The sequence below is a fragment of the Gopherus flavomarginatus genome, chromosome 4, assembly GCF_025201925.1.
Source record: "Gopherus flavomarginatus isolate rGopFla2 chromosome 4, rGopFla2.mat.asm, whole genome shotgun sequence".
NCBI classification, from domain to species: domain Eukaryota; kingdom Metazoa; phylum Chordata; order Testudines; family Testudinidae; genus Gopherus; species Gopherus flavomarginatus.
The window spans coordinates 100,837,269-100,851,711 of NC_066620.1; the positions used below are offsets into that span (position 1 = coordinate 100,837,269).

A 14,443-nucleotide genomic window follows, 5' to 3' on the forward strand; every position below is an offset into this window, starting at 1 on the left:
ATCTCTTCTCTCCCTCCAGACCTTGGGGGGTTAGATAAAATGGGAGCCATATCTGAGTCCCCCACCCTGGTTTGAGTTTTTCTTTTTTCATAGTTGAAACCACCCCACTTTTGTCCATCTGCCACTAAAGTGACATTTATGAGCGGTCTTTGAAAAATATGCTTTTACATGGGCAATTTACTTAAAAAGAAAACTTACGTTAGAATTGTTGATATTTTCAAAAATAACTCGGTGGGGTTTGTTTGTTTTTTGGTATAACTAAAGTATTTGAGCTAATGCATAAACTTGGAAAAAATCGTTGAAGTTATATATATTATAATGTTTCGGGTGTATGCATTTAGACTGAGTGCTAGCTCCCATACCAGGATGTCAGTACATATATATGATAGACCAGTGCACACTTTTCATATGCAAGTTCCTCTCCCCACCAAATGCTGTGCATTAGTCAGACCTGTCCTTACAGTCAGAGTGTTGTAAGCAGCTTCTTCGTGAAGTCATTAACACTCCTCCTGAGTTGAATAGATGGTTTTATTATATATGAGATACTCTTTCTTACCCGTATCATCTCATGGAGCTTAAGCCTGAGCATGGAATCTCAGCTTGTGTCACTACTGTTGCACTACATCTAAACTGACAGGCTGTCCCCAAAAGCACACCCACACTTCTATAGTGAAAGGGTGAGTGTTTTTGTCCAACTCAGACTGGCCGAGAGCCCCACCCTGATTGCTCTACTGTTGGGAAATACAGAGAAATTATATAGGTGTAAAAATCCAAACAAAACACACACACACACACACACACCACCACCACCACCACCACACCCTTAGTCAGTATTGTCTTCTTAACCACCTCAATAAAGGGGATGGAGTAGTGAAAGACAGAAACTGAGTGGGAAGTAGTGATGGAGAACTGAAGAAGGACAGTGGGGAGAGATAGATGATCTTGCAAATCATATATATGCAACACTCCTGTGTAAGGAATGCAGGATTGGGCCAGAGACAATGTAGAGAATGAGAGAAAGAGAAGCAAAAGAAATGGAGAAAGGAAGGGGTATGTAGAAAAAGTGAGAGTGGAAGGTTGGGGTGGAAGAGAGAAGGAGGGAGGTGGAAGGGGAGAAGAAGAAATGCAGGAGAGAGACCATGAGGTAGAAGGTAGCAAATAATGTAATCGAGAATAAAAGAAGAGATCTCCCACACAAAAGTTCAGATGATATCTAGTGCACATATATTAAAATAACTGTGGGTGGAATATACTATCAGATCCTGAAGTACTTGATATTAATGGTAATTTTGCTTGAATAAGAACCAAATATCAGGTCCATTTACCTTCAAAAGAGGGAGGTGGCTTACGTAAAGTAGTGTACATGGAAAAGTTATTTATTGTTTATTGCATTTCAGTAACTTTCTGTTGTAATGAGATTTGTTCTTTATGTTGCCAAAAGACTAAGGAATGTTGCCCTGTCCTGCTCTATGAAGCTCAGCAGCTGCTGTCTCCTCTGGAAGAATTAGAAAAGCAAATTACATATTTTTATGAGTCTCTTGAGAAAGTCAATGAAATAATTTCTGCCTTAGATCCTGAAGTGCAACCTGCAGCTGTTTTTAAACAAAACCATCAGGTAAGTTTAAAGAAAACACCCAAAACCCAATCTGGAAAATATGAGACTCCCTGTGAGTATTTATGCAACACATTAGATTGTTAGGACTCTGGATTGCAGCAGCAAGAATTGAGGAGCAATTCCTAATTGAGTGGCAATTTCTTAATCTTCATTTAATAATATTTAAACACTTTCTTTGGGATACAGATGCCAGCTCTACAAGTCACCTCTGCCCACCAACTTTCCCACAAACTCACATAAATTGAAAGTGGATTTCTCGGTTTCATCTCTCACTGAAATCAGTGGGAGACTTTCCTTTGATTTAAATGGAAACTACATCAGGCCCCTATACAATTGCACACAGCAGCAGTGAACACTGGGATTTCCTTGAGAATGCTTAGGAACTCTCATTGATTTTCATGGGTTTCCCATGTGTTTGACAAGAGTTTTCTTTGAAGTCATTGGAGGTGGGGGAGATATAATGTAATGGAGCCTTAAATTTCTACCTGTCCTGCGGGAAGAAATGCAGGAACTCAGTGTTAGACAATGAAAGAACATATTGGATCCAGAAGAAAATATCTCAGGTTGACTTCTTGCATCTGTAATGTAAGGCTGGAATGTTAAAGGGCTGTTTAGCGTCAAGTACAGGGAAATTATATTGCTAGCAGAATAATGGACTTAGTACAGTATATGAAAGAACAGTGAGAAATCATGTTCTAATTGCAATGACTATGGAGATGTGAAAGCAGCAAAGAATCCTGTGGCACCTTATAAACTAACAGATGTTTTGGAGCATGAGCTTTCGTGGGTGAATACCCACTTCTTCAGATGCATCTATAAGGTGCCACAGGATTCTTTGCTGCTTTTACAGATCCAGACTAACACGGCTACCCCTCTGATATATGGAGATGTGAGCCACACTTCAGTGAGGGAGGGCCTGTGCTCCACCAGTGATTTGAAGCTATGTCTTTGTTTTTTGAAGAATAATAATATTGGGCTGCTGAGCTTGACTGTGCGTGTAAGCCAGTCCAGCCTTGATCTAAACTCCCTCACTGTTCTGAACAAATCCTGTCCTGTCTGAGCATAGACCAAATGAAACAGGTGTCAGAGCTGCAGAATGAGGAGAGTGCATTATCATGAAGTCTCCAGCTTTTAGATTACCATAGCCTAGACATCATACTTTAAGTAAATGGCTTATTTCTGCTAAGAGGATTTACCAGCCATGGAACTGAGAGCCGTGACAGTCTGCCAGATTATACAGAGGCTGCTGATTTCTGATGAGTAAATCATGGAACAGATAGTTCATTAAACAGTAAAGGGTCACAGTGTGCTTTCCTCTCATGAGAATTAATGAGATTTTTCTTCTTATTTGTGTAGCTGTAGTTACTGATTCTCTTGTCTAATGATTTGTTGTGGTCATTTAAATTCCAATAATGGGATTGATAGATGGCATGGACCATATGTGTAAGCATTTAGCAAGCACTCTTTTATCTACTCACTGAATAAATGAAGACATCTGTTTTGCAATCGATACTGTGGGTATAGATATTAATAATACCCAAATCAAGAGTAATGACAGAATCACAAAGCCAGAAAAGACCCTTGCATTTTGTAAAACTACCCATATGGATCCTATCCTGTAAGCTATGACTGAATTCCTGTGGATGGGGCTGAGCACCCCTGGAAAAAGTTTGCAGGATCTATATTATTCTCTCTCATGTCTTGTTTAAATTGTTCTTGATGGAGCCTGATCATGTCCATTTTCTTATTGTCACAAATGCCCCTCTAGGTTTTTTTTCCTGAACTTTTCCTTCCTTTGTTTCTGGCCAGAACAGAATTGTGTTTCTTTCTTTCAGGATTTGGTAGCATACCAAGAAAACTGCAAGAAAGCTCTGTCCCTGATTGAAAGAAACAGTCAGGGCATTCTGAAGTTTGTGGCTTCGAGTAAGATGTTACAACATTTTGATCCATTGATGCTTCAGAAGAAGGTCACAGAGATCCAGGTCACTTTTCAGGTAGTTTTGCTGCTTCTTAGTATATTTTTGAGAATCTCTTAGAGTATGTCTACACAGCAAAGAAAACCTGCGGCTGGACTGTGCCAGCTGACTCAGACTTGTGGAGCTTGGGCTGTGGGGGGTGTTTCATTGCTTTGTAGATTTCTGGGTTCGGGCTGGAAACGGAGCTCTGGAACCCTCCAACCTTACAGGGTACTAGAGCTCAGGCTCCAACCCGAGCCCAGATGTCTACATAGTAGTGAAACAACACTGCAGCCTGAGCTCTGGAAGCCCGAGTCAACTGACATGGACCAGTCACAGGGGTCTAGTTGCTGTGTAGACATATATACCCTTAATATGCACTTGTTACTGTGTTCTCTTTGCTTTCTATCAGTCTTCAGCTGTTGCCACAAGGAGCAAAAGAAGTTTCCTTTGTTTTTCTCTTCTCCTGACATCCACATACTCTTTAAACCAAACACGGGGCTTATGTGTATTATAAAACTTGCACTGATGTAACTAAATTACTTTAAAATCTAATATACTTTTAATACTTTAATACAATATACTTATACACAGCCACGGATGCTCATTCTCACTGAAATCTTTCTCTTACTCCCATCTGTACCAACAGTGCCATGATACAGTGGGATAATTCATCTTTTTTAGAATTTGAAGTTGCAGCAGAAATAAAGACTAGGTCAGTGGGAGCGGAGGAGATAATTCACAAAGCTCTGTGAATTGAGACTCTCAAGTTTTTCATGGTGTCCTGTGTTCAGGAAGCTTGGGGTCTGCTTCTCCATGTAATGACCTAGAGGTCAGAAGTCCTCTGCGCCCCTCTGATAACCTGAAATCAACAGAGAAATCCCACAGATTTCAGGCCATCTGTTCACAGGGTTTGAAGATCCACACTGAGGGACTGCCCTTCTGTGTTACTGCCCAGACCTCCCTATCAACAAGTGTTATCAGGGCTCTCATTTGCAACTATCTGTTCATGCACCCCACCCCACTCAAAGAATGGAGCATGGCGATTTTTGCAAAACTCAGTGTTTCTGGATTTGTTTTTCCACTGGAAATAAATCACAGTTACAGTTGGTTTGTATAGTACTCCACATTTAGTGCCCAAATCTGTCTCACTTACTCACTTGAAGTGGCATTTTACTCTGTGAATAGTTTCAATGATATTTTCTGCACTATTTGAGTAGTAAAGTACTTACATAACTTTAGTAAGTGTAACAAAGTCTGGCACATAATTATCCAGTATGGTTTAGAGTCAGATTTTCCAAATTTTGGTTTCAGAGACACTCCTTTTAATGTACTATTCAATATAAGGGTGGCATAATTGGACTCTTAATTACTCTATGAAATGTAATGTCTTGAATTTTAAGCTACATTGAAGTGCTGATTGTTTAAATCAGGGGTTCTTAAACTGGGGATTGGGACCCCTCAGGGGGTTGCGAGGTTATTACATTGGGGCTTACAAGCTGTCAGCCTCCACCCCAAACCCTGCTTCGCCACCAGCATTTATAATGGTGTTAAAAATTTTATAAAGTGGTTTTAATTTGTAAGGGGAGTCACACTCAGAGGCTTGCTATGTGAAAAGGGGTCACCAGTACAAAGTCTGAGAACCACTGCTATCATTGAGCGTTTCTGAACATCTGGATTCTCAGTGAAGATCTGTAGATGTCATTATATGGCTTATAATTTAAAAAGTGTTTTCTTGGGTTATATTTATGGGTTACAAAGACAGGTTCAGTTGATGGAGCTTGATAAGTAGCTCATGTTATACAGTATTCCAGTCTTATAATAGTGGGTAGTTACTTTTATCTCAGTTTACATATGAAGAAGACCTACCTCACGGGGCAGAGCCAGCCTTAGTATATTTGTGGACCTGGGGATTAGTATTTTTCAATGAATGGAACCAGTTCCTATATGAACATACTACTATGCACAGTCAGCCTGGGAATTTTGGGGAGATTGAGAAAGATGATTTCAGGCACCCCAAAAGAATGGGTCAGTGTTAGGGCATTAGTGTAGGATTTCGGGGACCCAGGTTCAAGACTCTGTTCCATCAGAGACTTCCTGTATGACCTTAAGTAAGTCACTTAGCCTCTTGTGCCTCAATTCCACATCTGCGAAACAGGCATAATAATACTTGCCTACCTCACAGGATGTTGCGAAAATAAATACGGTAAAGAGGATGTGGCACTTTGTTATGTAGGAGTTAGGTATTGTAATTAACTGACATATTTTCTATAACAGAGGTTTTCAAACTGGTGCATGGAGAGATGTTCAGGGGTGGGCATGATGCACGAGGCATTTTTTACTTTTTAAAAATTGGTATTACTAAGGCCCCACTTAGTTAATAATATTGTAGAAATTGAAGATCCCTCAACATTAGCCTTCCGCCACAGTTTTGTTAGCCAGGTGCCTCCAGCCAACTGGGGCCAACAGTGGGAACCCTGGCCATCAACCGTCACGGGCTAAGGCTCCCATTGTCAGCCCCATGTATGGCAGAACTCCCGCTGTCAGCCACTCGGCTGACAAATTTGCAGTGGAGTCCTAATACTGTGGGATCTGCAATTTCCACACTATCGCAAATTAAGTACGGCCTTCAGTAGAAGTATACATTTTGCAACCGATTTGATCAGCTGGACTTGTTTGAACACTACAAGGCTGCTGATGCAGTACACAGGAAAACGTTGCCATATATGTAATTATATGCCAATGATCATTTCTATAGCAATAATTACCTTTCCTGCCTTCCAGTTCAGTGTATCGTATCCTGTCATTACAGCAAGCAGTTATGCCATGCTTATTCCGCTGGTGAAAAATGGATTGGTAGTTATTGCCAAAGGATGGTAGTGTTCCGAAACGAAAGGCAGAAGCTGAAATGGCTGAACTCATTACAGACAAAAAAATCTGCAAAAACAAGAAAATTTGATTAAGCATATTTGCATTTTGGTTTTACTTCCATTGCCGTTAGCAGAGAAGTCAGGCCTCAGTGTGTAGTGTGTGCAGTAACTTTAGCAAACAATAGCCTGGAGCCAACAAAATTAAGATGCCATTTAGAAAGAAAACATGGAATCTGGTACGAAAGAACAGATTTTTTCGAATGAAAGTACAAGAAATTAACCAACAGAAAAACATAGTGAAAAATGTGGTATCCACGTCTGCAAGTGATTTAAAGGCATCGTATCCAGTTGCATACCACATTGCCAAGAATAAAAAGCCTTACACAATTAGGGAAAAAACTGATTCTCTCAGCAGCAATTGACGTTGGCAGGACTAGGCTTGGTGACAGTGTGGCAGAGAAGTTAAAAATGGCCCTGCTGTCAGACAATACAGTCAGCTGCCAAATCTTTGACATGTCAGAAAATATCATGGCACAGCTGATCTCTCGATTGCAAACCAGTTTATTTGAAATCCAGTTGGATGAAGCAATGCATATGTCAAAAGCTCATTTAGTTGCCTACGTTTGGTACTCTCACAAAACATCAGTATTGGGAGTTTTTTTTGTTCTGGAAGCCAATTAAGATTCATGCAACTGGATCTGAACTGTTTAACATTTTAAATGACTTTCTAACTTCTCACGAGTTGAAGTGGGAAGCCTGCATTGAAATCTGCACGGATAGAGCCCCTTCTGATTCTGAAAGTAGGGCAGGCTTAAAGGCCAAAATGTTTGAAATTGTGCCTCATATGTTGTGGACTCATTGTGTGATACACTGCAAAGCTCTTGCAAGTCGAAACATGGATCACCTACTTACGATTCTGCTGTTAAAACTGTGAACTTTATCAAGACGCAGCCCACAAAGGTACTTCTCTTTGCAATGCTTTTTGCAGAAATGGGAGCAGAGCATGATGCTTTGTTGCTTCACATGGAAGTCAGTTGGCTATCAGTGGGAAAGTGTTGCAACGTGTTTATGAACTGAGAAACGAAATTTGACTTTTTCTGATGGATTTTAATTTCACCAGCGTGGAGACACCGTGTGATCCCTGCTGGCTTGTGCTTTTGGCTTACCTTGCTGATATTTTTGACAAAACAAATTCTTTTTGCATTGTCTTTTTGCAAGGAGCAGAAAATACTATTTTTTACCTGCACAACAAAATACCAGCATTCAAGAGAAAACTAGATCTCTGGAAAACAAAAATTAAAACTGGTTTAAGTATTCCAGTTCTGTTGTTAACTGATGTTATCGACAAAACAGAACTATTCAGTGTTGTGGAGCCAACTGAGAATCACTTGACTTCTCTCAGAGCCAGTTTGGGTAAATATTTTCCCAAAGGAAGCACACCCCTGAATAACTGGATTATCCAACCTTTTGTAGCTGAGGCAGTGACCTTGTCCCATCTCTCAAATGACGTTCAGGACAAGCTGATTGAACTTCAAAGTGATAGCACCTTGGACATTCAATTAAAAAAAAAGTCTTTGGGAGGGTTTTGGTTGAAAGTTGGGTCATAATATCCTGCTTTGTCAAAGTGTGTAATCAAAGCCCTTTTATCGTTTGGTTCATCTTATTTGTATGAAATCAGATTCTCTGTGTTGGCTGTGCTAAAGACAAAGTACCATCTGAGACTGGAAGTGGAGGACAACCTCAGAATGTCAGTTTAAAAAAAAAATCCTTACAAATTGATAAACTTTCCACAGAGAAACAGGCACCCCTTCACATTAAAGTATTGGTGTACTTGTAATTTAATTAAAGTTGTGTTAAGGTCTCTGTTAGGTTTATGAATAGGCTATCAAGCATACTTTTGCATGTGTCTGTTTTTGTCTGGATTGGGGGAGGACACAACCAAAAATTGTAATTCAAAGGGGAGGTCTCTGCTCCAAAAGCTTGAAAACCACTGTTCTTTAAAGTGTCTCTGGTGAGCAGGGGTTGTTGCCATTGTTAGTATCTTCAGTCTTCTTGCTGCAAGAGAAGTGCAGCTAGGTAAGCTATGGAAAAGTTTTTTTGATTGTTGGTTTTCTGTGGGGGCTTATTGCTCCAAGCCCTTTGTGGGTTTTTTATGCATCTTGGTGAATAAGAGAACTTGTGTATTTGAACTCTAGAAACATTAGCTAACACAGACACAATATATTCTCCATTCTCTTCCCATCAGTAAGTATTGTTCCTCTTATTTTGCAGATTAGGAAACTAAAGCAAAAAGTTAAGTAATTTGACAAACATCACAGAAGGACTGAGTGTTAGAGTTGGGACTAAACCGTAAGAGTGACTGTCTTTCACAGTACTGAGCAGTATTCACAGTGCTCAGATGCAGGCAGCTAGATGGAAATAGGTTTTTTGCCAACCTCCGCATCTGGAGGTTGGTTTAGGCCCCTCAAAAATCAAGAGACCTGTAGTTAATGGGTCTCAAATGCCAAACCAGGGTATCTCTGATGGGAGGGGACCATGAATAACTTGTGATCTTTAGAAAACTCCCAGTAACAAACTTCCTACAATACCAGCCAGTTTACATTTCAAGACTTGCTTTGCATAAAAAAGGTCTAAAAAAGGTCGTATGGACATCCCCCAGATTCATTACCTTAGATTTATTTTATGTTAATGGGAGAATGAGATTAGCATGGACATTTATAGGTACCAGAGGAGAAGCTGTGAACACCATAAACCCAAAGGTCAGCCGGAAACATTTTAATGAAGGACTGTGGATAGTATAGTCAATAAAGATCATCATTCAGAAAATAATCTGGGAAAAAATACAAGATCATTTTTTCTTCACTTGTAATGTAGGATATGGTCAAGAAGACTGGTGACTGGAGAAAAAATGTAGAAGCAAATAGCCATTTGATGAAACAATTTGAGGAGTCCAGGGCAGAGCTAGAGAAAGTGCTACAGATTGCCAATGGATACCTAGAAGAAAAAGGAAATCCTGAAGAACTTCTCAGAAAACATACTGTGAGTAGATTCTGTGACGTTCATTGCAGTCACTATGTAGGCTTTAACAATGGACATATGTTACACTAGTACAAAGTCTATTTAATCTTATAAATGACATGGAATCTGATGTTAGAATGATACTGTTCAGGAGGATGTAGTGGCAAGAAAAAATATAGGAGTTCTTATTAAGTAAATGAGCTAACTGGTAATATTACTACTTTTATTCTTCTTTAAAATACTGTTTCAGTGCAGAATCCTATGTGTATAAGCTACCAACTCTGTACAGTTACTGAAATGTACAAGAGTTAGTTGATTCTCTACTTTAGAAATTATTCAGGAATATCTCCTGCTAACTCCTCCAACTTCCTGCTAAATACTGTACCATTTCTTAACTTGAATTCTGTCTTTTTAATGCAGCTATCTTCCAAACTTGCGGAGAGCTTGTATGTGGTAGTATAAAATATGTAATTCTGAACTTCATTCCTGCTGCTTTCCATATCAATAACACTGAGCAACTTATTCTTCTAACCTTTACTTTCAACATCAGGAGTTTTTCAGCCAGTTGGACCAAAGAGTGCTTAATGCCTTCTTGAAAGCTTGCGATGAACTTACCGACATCCTTCCTGAGCAAGAACAACATAGCCTGCAGGAAGCTGTTCGGAAACTCCATAAGCAGTGGAAGGTTAGTATTTAAATTAGAACTCTGGAATTGTAAACTGAATAGCTTCAGAGACCCAACTGCCCAAGCAATATGTTGTGGATGGAAACTGGGGACATCTTGTCCCTCTTCTTCCTTTTTCCTCTTTCTGAATAAGTAAAAAAGACACATTGACTGTAAAATCAAATACAGTTACACAAAACTGTGTTAAAAGAATATTATTACAGTTGCAAAGTCGAGCACACAGAAGTAATGGAAATGCCAGAATTAAGCTTGCCTTGCTTGGTCCCCCTGTGCATATGCATTAGGATACAGTCATTAATTACATGGTCACATACTACTTTTTTCCATAGGATGCCTGTGTCCTTCAGAACACAGGATGGACAGTGTTCACTTAAATAGCAGCTATTCAATATTTTCTTTTCCCCTCATTGTTTAGTGTATGGCTTTAGACTTTATTTATTGTACTATTCAAAAACAGACAGATTTATTAATTTCTTCATGGGCATTCTTGTGTCACCCATCACTATAATATCTGAATGCTTTGTAGATGTTTATGAGTTAATCTTCACAATACCTCTGTGAGGTGAGGGAAATTATCCCCATTAGAGAAATGGGGAACTGAGGCACAAAAGGATTAGGTCAAGCTTATTGCTCAATTTGAAACACCTAGGACTTGATTTTTCAGAATATTTAGTAGTATATTGCTTTATATCTTTATATATTTGAACACAGTTCCCATTGTCTTCATTTGCACCTGTGAGTGCTTAGCACTTCTGCAAATCAAATACCAGGATCACAAGTTGGGCACCCAGAGAATGAGGAACACACAGCTAGTGACCACCTGTGAAGAATTTAGTGTAAGTGAGTTGCCCACTGTCACATAGAAACTTGGTGGCCAGTTTTCCAGGGCAACATTCAGCTGTCTAAATCAGGAAACCCACCTTTCTCTTCCTGCAATCCTCTGCCTCATTCACTACACACCTTCCAACTTCTGAAACAAATGAGATAGGGTCCTACAGATGACAATCTCCTTTGCTATGCAACCCTGATTCATCTCCCAGAGCAGGTCCATCCTTTGCACTGGATGATGCAGGGTTCATATGGAAAAAACAGTATGTGATTACGTATTTAAGGACTGTATCATAATGTATACACACGGGGGGGTTAAAGTAAGATTTCTAAGACATATTTAATTCTTCTGGTACTTTCTACTTTTGAGTACTTGACTTTGTTCTTTTAATGTGAATTTTTGTGTGTAATTTCCTAGGTTTTTTTTTGAAAAGGCAAACTGAAAAAATAATTAATTCCATCACGTGGCATCATGTTGACACCCACGTGGATCATCAGCAGAGTTGAAACCTTTAGATTCCACCACACAATCCTCTGCTACTTGAGCTAATGGACTAACTGATAGCAGTAGTAGGTTATTATACTCTATATGGACCAGCACAACAGAGGGAAGAGACACACATTTTGTCAGTGGATTTCACAGATATTTCCTGACAGAAGAAGAATGGTGAGACCTAGGAATCTTGGGCTCCATTTCAGGTTCAGGAGGGATGTGTTCTTTAGTGAGTAGAAACTCTTCTGCCTGTTTCCTCCCTAGCTTGATTTCTTCTGTTACGTCCCTTCCAACTTCTTCTTGTTCCAGTCCCGTCTCTTTCTCATCCCTGACTCCTCATCACAATCTCATTCTCCTCTCTTACCCAATCTCCACTCCTCAGATTTCTAATCTCAATCCCAGTCTCCGTTCCCACCCAGTTGTAGTCTACCCCACTAGAATAACAGTCCCAGTCTCCCTCCATGCATGTCAATGAGTCAGTCTCCTTGCCCTGTCATTTCCAGTTCTCTCCTCAGGTTTTCAGTGCCAGTTTCCTTGCCTAGCCAGTACCAGTTTCCCACTCTCGGCTTCTCATTGAAGTAGTTCTTTTCCCGCAGCCTCCAGTCACCCCCTTCCCACATTCACCGTTGTCTTTGGCTCCCAGTCTCAGTCTCCCTCCCTCCCTGAGCTCCAATCTCAGTGTCTCCCCACCAGCCATCTCCTTGTCCCAGTTCTCCCCTTACATCCTCGCTTCTTGTCAGATGTATCTCCCCTCCACCCAATCTTCTTCCCACTGCCCAGCTGGTCCCAGTCTCTCCCCAGGGTCCTCATCCAATCTCAATCTTTCCACTCTATCTATTTGCTCCCAATCACACATCCCGCACTCCAGTCTCCTTGCCAAACCTGTCCCAACACTCATTTCTAATGCCCAGATTTTGTTTTTTCCCTAGTCTCATTCTTGGAAATGGCTGAACTGTTTTGGCTGAAATAAAAAAAAAAAATCATCAGCCTGAGTCAGACATCTCACATGGAAAATTTCAGCCGGAACAGTTAAAGTTTGGAAAAGTTGCAAGCAGCTGAAAACCAAGTTTTATAATGAGAAGTATGGAGCAATAAGAGGTGGTACCAGTGCTGCTGCTAGTGCTGCCTTTAATATCATCTAACCTTTTCATGCTTTACACTGAAGCAGAGCTGCCTGTAGTTACCATAGTAACACTAAAAAACCAGATTTTTAATAGATTAGGCTTTCAGTTTAAACAGTGCTTATTCCCAAAGACTGAAGTGACTGAGCAAAAACTGATAATAAGTCACGGAACAATTGTATTATACTTTATGGGCCAAGTTTTCAAATAGTCCTCTAAGAATATGCCAACAGAATGTTCAGGTTCAACATGTGGGGAAGCACACAGCTCTCCATTTGAGTCCATCTTGCATACATCATTGGGGTAGCTAAATATCTAGAGTGGAGTTTTCAAAAGCTCTCAGCATTGGCCTAATTCTCTGGGAATTTTACTGTTGACTGCAATGCAAGAAAAATTAGGCCAACATTGACCATTTTGGAAAATCCTGCCCCATATGTGAACCTGTGGCTTTTCGTATACACAAAAGCAGGTGCCCTCGGGGGCTGTTGCAAATGTAGCCACACTATTATTATCTTCATTATTTATTTTTACTGAGGTAGCACCTAGAAGCCCCAGTCATAGATCAGAACCTCACTGTGCTAGCACTGTACACAATATTGTGAAAACAATGAGAAGTCCTTGTGGCACCTTGGAGACTACCACATTTATTTGGGCATAAGCTTTCGTGGGCCAGAACCCACTTCATCAGATGTATGAAGTAAAAGATACAGGAACAGGTATAACTACATGAAAGGATGTGGGGTGGTTTACCAAGTGTTAGGTCAGTCTAACGAGATAAATCAATTAACAGCAGAATACCAAGGAGGAAAAATAACTTTTGAAGTGGTAAGAGAGTGGCCCATTTCAGACAGTTGACAAGAATGTGTGAGGAACAGTAGGGGGAAATTAGTATTGAGGATATTAGGTTTAGGTTTTATAATGACCCAAACACTCCCAGTCTTTATTCAGGCCTAATCTGATGGTGTCCTGTTTGCAAATTAATTCCAGTTCTGCAGTTTCACGTTGGAGTCTGTTTTTGAAGTTTTTTTGTTGAAGAATTGCCGCTTTTAGGTCTGTTATTGAGTAGCCAGAGAAATTGAAGTGTTCTCCTGCTGGTTTTTGAGTGTTATGTTTCCTGATGTCAGATTTATGTCCATTTATTCTTTTGCGTACAGACTGTCCACATACCATTATGTGCCTGTAATGCCCCTATGCAATGTACATTGGCCAAACTGGACAATCTTATGCCCAAATAAATCTGTTAGTCTCTAAGGTACCACCTCGTTGTTTTTGCTTATACAGACTAACACGGCCACCCCTCTGAAACCTGTCACTATTGTGAAAGAAGGTATCTGTCCTAAAGAGCTTGTGATCTAAGTATATAACTAGTAATTCTGTGTAATAGATTTATTTTATTTCCCTTCATACATGAATGCTTAAAAACATCTGTTCTCTGTGTTATAGCATGTATGTGATTTCTGTTGCACTTCAAAAATTGTTCTATAATTCTCATTTAGCCTTACGTTGGATAAATGAGAATCATGCTTCTTTCTGTGCTTGTTTTTTCCCTATGGAGTATAGGATCTCCAGGCAGAAGCCCCATATCATTTGGTCCATCTGAAGATTGAAGTGGAGAAAAGCAAACTCCTAGGCACAGTGGAAGAGTGTAGATCTGAACTTGCTAGAGAGAACAAGCTGGTTGCCAGCAAGGGCAGTGAAAAGATCATCAAAGAGCACAAGGTATGCACCATGTGCCACCATGTAGACGTGTGTAAATGCATTCAAATACAAAGGATATAAAAACCAAGGTCTCACTGACCACAATCAGGTTACTCCCGATTTACATTAATGCAACTCGATTGATTTCAGCAATGTGAAA

The 14,443-nt window shown here is 40.0% G+C and overlaps 1 protein-coding gene across 14 annotated transcripts in view; it reads left to right on the forward strand.

The window, feature by feature from the left end:
• SYNE1 (spectrin repeat containing nuclear envelope protein 1) overlaps nt 1-14,443 on the forward strand; it is a 492,410-nt gene that overhangs the window by 163,932 nt on the left and 314,035 nt on the right. For all 14 annotated transcript variants that reach the window (XM_050949357.1, XM_050949360.1, XM_050949369.1 and 11 more), the window contains 5 exons: nt 1,442-1,615; nt 3,451-3,609; nt 9,315-9,479; nt 10,009-10,143; nt 14,146-14,304. In XM_050949357.1, the coding sequence (XP_050805314.1) occupies nt 1,442-1,615; nt 3,451-3,609; nt 9,315-9,479; nt 10,009-10,143; nt 14,146-14,304 (792 nt within the window). The remainder of the gene's footprint in view (nt 1-1,441; nt 1,616-3,450; nt 3,610-9,314; nt 9,480-10,008; nt 10,144-14,145; nt 14,305-14,443) is intronic.